This window comes from Rattus norvegicus, chromosome 2 (genome assembly GCF_036323735.1).
Source record: "Rattus norvegicus strain BN/NHsdMcwi chromosome 2, GRCr8, whole genome shotgun sequence".
NCBI classification, from domain to species: domain Eukaryota; kingdom Metazoa; phylum Chordata; class Mammalia; order Rodentia; family Muridae; genus Rattus; species Rattus norvegicus.
The window spans coordinates 217,447,458-217,459,070 of record NC_086020.1 but is presented as its reverse complement, the minus strand read 5'-3'; the positions used below and the strand labels follow the sequence as shown (position 1 = coordinate 217,459,070).

The 11,613-nt window shown below is 43.1% G+C and overlaps 1 protein-coding gene across 1 annotated transcript in view; it reads right to left on the bottom strand.

The window, feature by feature from the left end:
- Positions 1–9,924, bottom strand: part of Arsj (arylsulfatase family, member J) — a 79,996-nt gene extending 70,072 nt beyond the window's left edge. The window contains exon 1 of the mRNA NM_001047887.2: positions 8,681–9,924. Coding sequence (NP_001041352.1) covers positions 8,681–9,072 — 392 coding nt within the window. The 5' untranslated portion in view covers positions 9,073–9,924. The remainder of the gene's footprint in view (positions 1–8,680) is intronic.
- Positions 9,925–11,613: the final 1,689 nt, after the last annotated feature.

The window sequence follows — 11,613 nt, the reverse complement described above, 5'->3', positions numbered from 1 at the left end:
ACGAAATGAACTCACTATCATTGGAGTTTCTTTGTCTCATAATGATTTTTTTTTATCTATCTGGTCATATCTCTCTCTCTCTCTCTCTCTCTCTCTCTCTCTCTCTCTCTGTGTGTGTGTGTGTGTGTGTGTATGTGTGTGTGTGTAGTGGTTTCCTGTTTTGCTTTTCTATGGGGTCTCTGCATGTGTGAATGTGTGTATCCCTGTATCTATATTTATTATATGAACTTTATCTTCAGTTCTTTCCTTTCGTTTGTTTTTATTTTGTATAGTATTATTGGTTTCTCACTATCCTCAGGTGAAGAAATAGTGTGGATTCGGGTGGGTGGGAAGTTGAGGATCTCAGAGGATGGGGGAGGGTGTGAAACAGTAACAGAATCTATTTTATTAAAAATCTGTTTTCAATTAAAAAACATCCTGGGTCATTTTTACCTGATCGCATTGCTTACCTGAGGGAAATAAATAATTGTTTATACAACTATTCCTTCTTTCATTTGTCACATGTTTTCCTAGCGCCTAGGAGTACGGCGCTGCGGGCTGGGTGCTGTGAAATTTATGGAGTTGTAAATCAGAGTCTTGTTTCTCAGGGGGCCAGCAAGAGAGGTAAAAAGGCTTCCTAAGAGCTATGAAGGAGTGGAAAATCATGCCTCATACGACAGTTATAGAAAGAGTTGTGAAAGGTCACTGTTAAGATAAATTATTTCTGGCTAAGGAATCATGGGAAACTGTATGGGGAATGTGGTGGTTTTTTTTTTTTTTTTTTTTTTTTTTTTTGCTGAATCTTAACAAGTGGTTGGTATTTGGGCAAACAGTGCAAACCCCGTAAGTGAAGCAGATGGGAGCTAGACTGACAGGTCCCAGAAACCCTGAGCCATCCATCCCGTCTCTGGTGTGGAGAGCTGAAGAAACTGCTTGAAGACTGGAGTCAGCTGTCCTTCCAGTTCATGCTGGAGGGAGAAAGTACTGAAGAAAGCTATGAGGGAGCCTGACAGTTCAAGCTTAAATACAGGCTCTCCGGTTTAGAAGCTCTGGGATCATAACCAGCTTATATAATGCCCCTAAAATTTTAATAGTCTATCCATAAAATGAGAACATTTGTTAAATATTTTATTAATATTTTCAAATATTGGGTGTGGAGATTAAAAGGCAGGATGCTTGAAAGGAAAAAAAGCACACAAAAGCCCTCAGAGAAAATTAATTTCTTTTCTCATTTTGGGTGCATTGGGGAACGAAGGGAACTGTTTGCCGAAGGGGCTCTTGTGATGAATCTCATGTGTTAGTAAAGCAAATGTATCCGATGAATTGGAGGAGAAAGCGGGTAAAGGCTAGAAGATGAGAGGCAGGAAGGTTTCCTTCTTCTTTTAATTACAATAGAGCACATGGAGAACTAGATGCCTCAAAGAAACACCACTGCTGGGAATGTTTAATATCTAGACTATTAAAAGAACATTTCATCAAACTAATTATATCATAGTACAATACCCACAGGGTGAGATAAAATAAAAATTATCTGTAGAGTTTTGCTAGTATATTTTACTTGTTAGTCCTCTGTAGCTGAATATCCTTCAGCCTTCTGGAATAGCACATTATGAGACTCAACAGTATTACTTGGACAGACATTTATCTAAATTATGGATGTGCCTAATTTTAAATGAATCTTTTGAGGTTAATTTAAAATTTGGCACTTTGACCATCAAGGTGTGCCCCTAGTCTAACTCACTAGAAGTTCCACTATCAGATAATCCAAAAGTCAAGTACAGCTATGTGCTGGACAGCTTTGGCTTTGAGCTTTACTTTATGAACTGTCTATGAGGTTCTAAAGCCGTTCTCCACTTGTTATAATCACGTTCCAATGACGAAATAAGGATTGAAGAGGCTTATTTCTTATTGACAGATAATCATAAACATTTATATTTTCACAAGTGCCTAAGCATGAGCTAAATATCTGTGAAAACAAGGAGTAAATATGTTGAGTATTCTCTGGATATAGAACACTACTTACAACTAGGGTTTTAATCAAGTAGGATTAACAAGCATTTTTATAAGAGTAGGAATCAAACATGACTTTGATGTTGACTATGAGTTGATAGGAAATTTTGTGTGTGTGTGTGTGTGTGTGTGAGAGAGAGAGAGAGAGAGAGAGAGAGAGAGAGAGAGAGAGAGAGAGAGAGAGAGAGAAGAGAGAGAGAAAGGGGGGAGAGAAGTGTGTAAAAGCATTCACCTGACAATAGATGCTGATTGGCCAATGAGCTGAGGCAGAAATAGAGGTGGGACAACCAGCAGGGAAAGCGATTTCTGTGATAGAGTCAGGCAGGGATTCACCTCAGACTCTGAGGAAGAGACAGACAGATGAAATTGAGAAGTTAATCAGGCATGTGGCATGCCTCAAAGAGGATAAACTGGATTATTGAGATATAAGCTGGTCAGAATCACAGCCAAAGCTATTGGCCTAAGCATTTATTCACATACAAGAAGTCTTGGGGTTGTTATTTCTGGGAACAAAGTGGATGGGTGGAAAACCACAAGGTAAGAGATGGCAATCTCTCTCTCTCTCTCTCTCTCTCTCTCTCTCTCTCTCTCTCTCTCTCTCTCTCTCTCTGTGTGTGTGTGTGTGTGTATACATAAGGCCATACAATGAAGTAATTAAATCTGTTTCTCTAAACTTCCTTCTGTCACTTTATGATGCTCATTTCCAGGGCTTTTAATGCTAGTGCAGTTGGTAAATCTCCTGAAGACACACCATAGCTGTGGAGCTCTTGGCAAGCTCGCAGAGAAGCTCTTTGGATCCCTATCCACTGGGACTAATGAAAGCCCCTGAGTGCTTGGTTATGCACACAGCTGTGCAGTGTGACTTCCATGGTACATGACAGACATTTGGAAGGCTAAACCTCATCCATCTGCATAGGGAGACTGTCATTAAAGTCAAACTCTTAGAGTTTTTTATGGAAGCTTCTGAGGGGAAAAATATTATACTTTTGGTGCTCTGTGTAAATCTTCATTATAATCGAAGTCTTCCCAACATACCTACTTCTGCTCTGATTCTAACTTCTATGATTCTCTATGTCGTCAATTTTTAATCAACTTCTATCATTACTCTCCAGTCCATTCTAAATAGCCTTTGATTATTGAGAAATTGCTCTGTAGAAATCCCTCTTGACCTTAGCATGGCCCTAGGAATTCCTAGTTTTCACTCTAATTCATTGTTGTCTGTCCCCAGTTTACTCTCAGCTCTGAGCTGCTCCTCACTCCCCTTTTCTTCCCACAAAACCTGAGACTGCAAAGTTGGGAATCTTCTTAGTTCCTCATTAACTTCCTACCAACTGTCAGAAGCTCAGTCCCTTTAAAAAGCAGTAGGACAGACCAGACTCACCCCTTTATCCAGGTCCTGCACTTATCCTTTAGACAGAGACCATCCCTTTCCCTGCACTAGATTATCATCCTATTCACTATGGATGTTCCCATAAGTCCCATGATTTAAGCATCCGCAGGATTGAAGCGTCCAGCATTCTTCACTTAACTGTCTCACCTCCACCCTCACTTCTCTGTCATCTGTAAACACTGCAGCACTTTCAATTTTGTCCCAGTATGAGATTTTTCAGTGACCATACTGTCTAAAATAAGAAATAATGTCAACTGTTGGCATAGGCTGAGTTTTCCACTAATTCTCATCCTTTGCTTAGCAGTCTACTCAGCCTTGCCCATCTAGAAACTCCGTCTATGCTCTGTCAGAACATAAACTCCCTGCACTTCTTTTTCTTTCCACATCCAAATCCATGATCAGTCACTGTGTTTTGTTCATTTAGGAAATCCCAGAATCTTCTTATTTCCAGCTTCGCAGCCGAGGTGCCTCTCCATGGAGCACCCAAGGATAGCCAGATAGCAACAACTGTGCAGACCCCTTCAGATCTGAGCCCGCAGAACTCACATGGGCCTCAGGAGTGCCAGCTTTCTGTCTGTGCTTCCCTGCTCAGTCCACTTTTCCACTGGTCTAGAAAGCATTTTACATCCACTCTTTCAAACACCTAGAGCTTAATTCTCAGTGGCTGATCTCACTTTTTATGTTATTTGGAAGGTAGAAAGATTCTGCCGAAGTGAACTCCTTCATACTCCCCAAATCAAATCTTCCAATGCATTTGTGCTTTGTAACTGCCTTCATTACTATTATAGTGAATGAAATGGTGAAGAACAGCCCAGGGGATTTTGAGAAGCAATTAGGAATATTTATGTTCCAGACAGAAATATTTATGATACAATTATGTTTAAGAGTTGGCACCATTGGAAACAGAAGAGTCAAGAAATGGTGCACATGGAGGAACATTGATGAAGATGAGTCTGCAATGCTGTGGAGAAAGTATGGTCTTAGAGAATTCTCTCTCTCTCTCTCTCTCTCTCTCTCTCTCTCTCTCTCTCTCTCTGTGTGTGTGTGTGTGTGTGTGTGTGTGTGTGTATGTGCAGGTGCCCACACAAGTGTACACACATATATGCAAGCACACATGTATGCACACACACATGCATGCATGCACATCCTGTCACACATACGCAGGCGCTCGTGTGACACAGCATGCATTCCCATGTGGTGACATGCTGGTGGAGATCAGAGACCATTCTTGGGGGTCATTTGGGACCTAATTCTCTCCTGCTACCTTGTGGGTTCTGGGGACTGAATTCAGGTTGTCAGACCAAATGGACAGCTATGGGAAAATGAATACTTTGGAACTCTGATTTAATACTACATCAAAAATTAATTCCAGTTGACCTAATATAAAAACGTAGCAATAAAATGTTTAGGAGGGAAAGCCCATTATGATGATATGGTATAGCTAAACTCTCCTAAATAAACACAGGAAGGAAAGAACATAAATTGAATTGCAATAATTAAAACCTAGTCATTAAAAAAATCACTAGTACAAGAGTGGAAAAGAAAGCCACAAAGTGGAAGATTTGTTTAATACGAACAACTGACCAAGAAAAAAATTATATAGATAACTACCACACTCCATCAAGGAGCAAATAGTCACCTAAACAGAAAATAGAACGATGATTTGCATCAATAATAAGTAAAAGACATTTGCAATAATGAGTTATTATGAAAACGCAAACTTTAATCAGGACAGGCATACCAGTGTACAGTGACTATAATGTCAGAAATGAAGAGAAGCCATACCAAATGTTGGCATAGGTGGGGTTTCCCACACAGTTGCAGTGATAACACTGGCCCAGAAGCATTGCTTTGGGATCTGTTGGGCAGTGTCTACAAAAACTGAACACACATATGCCCGCACCTCAGGAGTTCTACTGAACACACACGAGGAATGCAAAGAGATGTTCATCAAGGCATGATCAAGTATGTTTATGGCAGCATTTCCATGCTGGCATCAAACTAGAAACTGCCAACATCCTCGACGGTAGAATGGATAAACGAGCTGCAGCTTATTTACACAGAAGAACACGATCCCACCATGAGATTCAACACACTGCATCAATGGGCAACAATGTGGGGGAAAGCATAATGGTGAAAGCAAGACTTATTGTGAGATAAATTAAATTCAGATTGCCAGTCTTCCCTGGAGTCTTCAAAACCGCGTGCCTAATGCTTGAGAATCCTATAATTCTTTTGGAAGCTATGGTTTCGTCCTTCTTAAAGAATCAGCGCTGTTATTTCTCTGTGCCACCACTCCGAGCACTTCCTTAAGAATAGTAAAGTTACCTTGACATTGATTAAGCCCAGGCAGCCACTTTCTCATTTGATGTTTATGTCATCAGACGAGCCATGAACATCCATTGACCGCACTGCCTCATTACCTCTCTTGGACTCTTACCAAATGTATACAAGACAGTAGCAACGGTAGCTGCTACAGTACAGAACTGTTGTGAGAATTAAACGAGATCACTCTGTGTGACCGTGATAGCTTTGTAGGTGCCTACATTTAATACTGACGCTTCTCATTCACCGCAAACAGGGTCATCCTCAGAAAACCCTGACATGCTCATACAAATTACTGCTGATTTCAGGACACAGCCCCAGGGCTGCTGAAGCGGAATGGTGGATAGGCTAGGAATTTTATATTCTGGCTGGGATTTGAAGTGATTTCATTCTTCACACTTGAGTTTGAGGACTGCCACCTACAGACCAGGTTTCCTCAGCTGTTCTTCCCAGTACACATGCGGCAGTCTGAGCTGAGTGAGAGCTTCCTGACAGGAGGACTGCTGTTCAGTGTTACCAGAGTGGTGTGTTACAAATTATAAAAGGAATTTGTTACAGATCCCTGTAGGATACAAAGAAAGTTTCACCTTTTGATTGCAGAGAAATATGAAAAGGACTGTTGTGTTAGTGACATCAAAAGCTAATTCAGCTCCAGCCATTAGACTCTCCTCAAGTCAGGTAAAGATATTTGACTGACTCCTCTCACGTTTCCTTACAAAATAATCCATCCCACCGGGACTTTTACTGCTTCCTTTCTCCCGCCCCCGTTAGAGAACGCAGTAGGCACAGACTTGTTCTCACAGACGGGATAAGTACCGTATTCTCTGGGCCTGAAATATTCCTGTTAAGCCCAGAACTAGACAGTCATGAGCACTTTCATTCTTACATCTGCATACATTTATAGGAAAGTCCCAGGGGAAACATCAAGTGAGCCTTCTCCCACTGTTTAACTGGAGTAGAAATCTATATGAAATCACAGTAGCTTCTTGAACTATTTTTTTGGTCTACAAAACAATTATATGACCTATTGTGCTGAATCAAAATTTTAGGAGGAAGCAACATCTCATTGGATGTTTGATTATGCTGACAAGGCCTAGTCAGCTTCTGGTTAAAAAGGAAACAAAGAAACAAACAGACAAACAAAAACCCAGGAGTTATGACTGTCTCCATTTGTCTCATCTAATTAAGTAAGCTTAAAGGTAAAAGATAAAGGTAGAATAAATATTCTACCCATTTAGGGTGTTTCCAAATGTTCTTATTCAGTAGATTATTTTATATACTTTATTATGGAAAGGAAGTTCATGAACTCAGTTTCACTTTTTTTTTTTCAACTACTGTTGGCCCTCTGTGAAAACCTGAATTCTCTAAGTTAACTGAAGTGTCTCTAAGACATGCCCATTTCATTAGTCAAGGATAAGAATGACTGGGAGTAGAGGTGAAGAACTGAATCCTAGGCCACCAGATGGGCGATTTTCCAGACAGTTGTGATTGTTGATATATAAATATAAAGACTCTTTGTGATGCAATAATTAACCCGGAAGAAGACTCTGACATTAAGACCTCTCCTTCCCCTCCTCTTTCTCTTCCTCTTCTTTTTCCTCCTCTCCTTCTTTACATTTTCGATGTTGGCTTGCTTTTTGGGCTTTTGAGAAGGGCTCTTTGTAACTCTGGCTGACCAGGAACTCACTCTATAGACTGACATCTCACTCACAGAGATCTGCCTGCCTCTGCTTCCTGAATGCTGGGGTAGAGGTATGCCCTGCTCTCTATCTCTTCTTTCTAATGCTGAGAAAAAATTATTTTCTGGTAGTGACGGTACATTTTGACAGTTTGCTAAGCGATGGAAATTATGCTGTAAGCAAGTCTTTTCAAGACAGAGGTTTCTACAAAACACCGTAGTCGTAATTTTTCCAGACTGGTTACTGGCTTCCCTTACAAGGTCCAATTCCAAGAACAACTGCACTTGAAGCAAGGGTTCTCTGTCCTGAAGCCAGAATCACAAGGCACATAGATTAAAGCCATCAACTCTTCAGGACTAGCCTGATCCCTTGACCCTTCTGCTTTGCCTTCCAAACCGAATTTGCACCATGAAAAGTTACAATCATGTCTATTCTGACAAAGTTAAAAAAAAAGAAAGAGAGAAAGAAAGAAAGAAAGAAAGAAAGGAAGGAAGAAAGAAAGAAAGAAAACGTATGAACACCTTAAGGAGAAGAGCTATTTGGCAAACTGCTGACATTTCTTAGTTCCCTGAGCTGTGTTAGTGACTCAGAACCCTTCCCCACATGGGAGGAGGAGGAGGAGGAGGAGGAGGAGGAGGGGGAGGAGGAGGAGGAGGAGGAGGAGGAGGAGGAGGGGGAGGAGGAGGAGGAGGAGGAGGAGGAGGAACAGCAGCGGCAAGTCCCACTGAACTCATTGCATTTTGAGAAAGGCCTTGGCAGACAGATACGACACCATGGGAGAAAATCACCCAACAAAGATACAGGCCGAGTCATACTCCACACGGGTCAAATTCCATGTCACCTTTCCTGCTTTTGTGGCCTCTGTTCTCTCTGTGATGATCTGGGGTTTCAAGCATGCAATTCTAAATTTTATAACAATTCAAGAGTTGTAAATGGCACTTTCCCACTGTGAATTCTGTTCTAACAATCAAAACAGATTGGGGAAGCAGCAACCATGGAGCTCTCTGATTGGTGGATGAGTATAAAAATACTGACACCACTCAAAAGCTCGCAGCTTTAGAGGGGGGGGGGAGGGGGGGAGGAAAGGGAGGAGATTAGGACCTGGGTATTGACACTAATGTTGAAGGGCTGTGTTCAAACATACATTCATTCATTCATTCATTCATTCATTCATTCACTTGTTCATTCATTGGACTGTTTCCCTCAATACTTTTGGATCCTTTCTTAAATTAGCAACCAATTTTAAATAAAGGCTTAAGAGTCTTTCCAAGTAATACATAAAAGCGGTAACACTTACTTTCCGGTAATAAACTGACTCCTGGACGGCGTGCAAATAGGCTGGACATAGTAGTTCTCTAGCTTAACTCCTTCCGCAGCGAGTTTGTCAAGAGTGGGAGTCTTTATCTCAGATCCGTGGTAACCCACGTCTCTAAATCCCTGATCATCAGCTAGTATGAAAATGAGATGGGGCTGGGAGGTGACTGCTGTGCCTGCTTCAGGTCTCTCTTCAACTTGAGCCCTTAGGGACCCCTCCTCTTCTAAGTCCTGGCCCCAGCTCAGGTAGCCATAGGTGATCAGGCTGAGGACCCAGAAGCCTGCCAGGGCACCCATCGCTACCATCTTTCCAGGCCAGACCCTGGCCTGTGGAAAGAGCGGAGGCAGAGGCTCCGCACTGTCCCTGGGGGCCATTCACTCTGGTCCCAGCAGGGATTACACAAGCAGAACCCTGCCCCTTTTGCTGCTGCTGGCACACTCATGCATGCGAAGGGGTAGGTCTCGCTGAAAGAAGGCTGCGAGGGAATCCTGCTCCCTTCCGCGATGCTACCACTTCCCACAACTTCAATCCTCTGGAGGTGATGGTTTAACACATGAACGCTAGAAAAACTGCTAGAGAGCAGAGGTCCTCTTCATCGACTTGCAGTTTTTATTTTTATTTTTAATTTTTTTTAACCTCCTAACATCACTCGGCAGCTTGGCAGGAAAAAAAGTTAGTATCTTCATCCAAAAGTTCTCACGAAGAAGAAGGGGGAAAAAAAAAGACAAGAAAGGGAATGATAGCCACACAAGACAGGGACATCTGATAGTTATATCGTCCTCCACATCTTCGGGGAGCAGGACTGTGCCCACAAGCAGGCAGGCACCAGAGGTGGTGGGACTGACATCGTTCAGAGTTCCCGGCACCCGGGAAGCCTTGCCAAGTTGCCCTGGGCAACTCCTTGCTTATGGATGAATGACAGGCTGATCCGAGCAGACCTTCTTCCTGCTGGCCGCTTTCCCTACCTTTTCAGGGCTGGTTCCCCAGTTTCCGCTGTGCATTTGTCAATCCTCTTGACCCCTTTCCGGGGCCCGAAGTGAGAAAGGATCCTGCCCCAGCCGGCCTTCTCTCCCGGCAATTCCTTCTCTACCCTGCCGCGCTCGGGGACACTCACGGAGTCCTGGCCGGCGATCGCAGAGCGCACGTGTCCCCTGTGGGTGCTGCAGCTGCTCCAGCGTGCCCTTGGGTGGTTGACTTAGTTCTAGCCATCTGTGCCTTCTTCCTCTACTCGCCAGGCAGTCGCAGCCGGAGATCCATGCTTGCTGGTTGAGGGCGGGCCCAGACCGGGGAGGCGCTGGCTCTCCGCCCTCCTTTCTGCTAGGAAAAGGATGGACCCGGGAAGGGCGGCTTTGCTGCAGGGCGGCTCCCTGGGGTCTCCAGTGAAACAACCCAGTGCAGGTGAAAGACCATCTTTCTGTGGTTCTGCCCATGGACGGCCCCCTGTCCGTCCTGAAACTTTGGAAGCTACGGGAGGGAGTGAGAAGTGAGCAGGAGAATCAACAGATGGCACGGGATACTCTATGGCTGATTTTCCTTCTTTGCTCCACTGACTGCAACCTCCACTCCTCCACCCGCCGCCCATTCCTATCCATCCTTGGCTTTGGCTTTTCTTTTCTCTGCATTTTTGCTGTCAGACACAAGTGCAACTTTTAAACTAGTACTTTTTCTCTTAACAGTTGACTTTTCCAGCCTCATTACTCTCTTCCTTAGTGAAGACGTTAATAAAGCAAGGCTTTCTTGCCTCTCTCCAGACTTCCAGAGGTTTTCCCGCCAAGAACGTGGAGAGAGAAGAGGGTTACACCCCAAAGAAGGAAGCCCATCTGTCTGTATAGTGTTGAGTCAGGGATTCATGTGCTGAACTGGGACTAACTATAGACCAGAAAGTGACTCTGAGCTTCTGATGCTCCTGCCTAGATTGTAAGATTTCTCCAAGCCAGGTTTATACAGTGTTGGATTAACACCCCCACCCTCCCCCACCCTCGGCACACTATTATGTAATGTTGGATCACCCCCTGCCTTCTGCCAAATGAGGTGTGCCTCCAGCCTTTGATTTTTTTTGCAGCGAACATTGCTTCCTGTCTGGTATCACGGGCTATTCCCCTCTCATTCCTCCCCCTCCCTCTCTCTTTCTTGTTCCACTTGTCTCTCCTTTTATTTTTGACTCTCTCCTCTCCCTATGATAGAAGATGTTTTCAATGAGAAAACATACATCACTTTATTATAGTTAATCCTTAGAGGATTTCTACAGCAGAGGCAGAGGCATCAATGCCAATATATATGCCAATATATATGCCAATATATATATGTTTTTCCCAAATTTTTCAACACTTCTTCACTGAGCACCTAGTGTACAATATGCAAGATTCCATTAATGGCTAAGTCATAGTTCTCACTTTCATTTTGCTGTTACTTTTAATTCCCTTCTGTAACTATAGTTCCTGTCAACTTCCCAGGCAAACTTGGTGAAATGGAAACTGGAAGTCAGAATCTGTCTCATGCAGCTAATTTTGCCAACATGTGCAGGCAGTTGCTTATTCTGGCTGTTTCCAGGAGAGATGTTGAGATTTAGAAGACAGGTTTAGAGTTGGGGGGTTAACAACTCTTTAAGTTTAAATTTCCAAACTTAAAAGAAGAGTCAGTCAGTCCTACTGGGAGCTTAAAAGTACGGAGAGGTAGGACTCCAGGTCTCACTGGTCTAATGGGGTGGGTGTTGGAGTGGAAAGGATGCACACATTCCAGAAGACAGTTGGAGAGAGAATGAGTAACACGGAAGGAGGGTTGTCTGTGCTTCTGTGTGACAATAGCAAGTAATTCCAATTTAGATTTCTGGCATGAATTTTCACTAAGTGGACATTGATGCAATATCTCGTATGAGCTGAGCATAGTACCCTTGACACGGACATACGTACGCACAC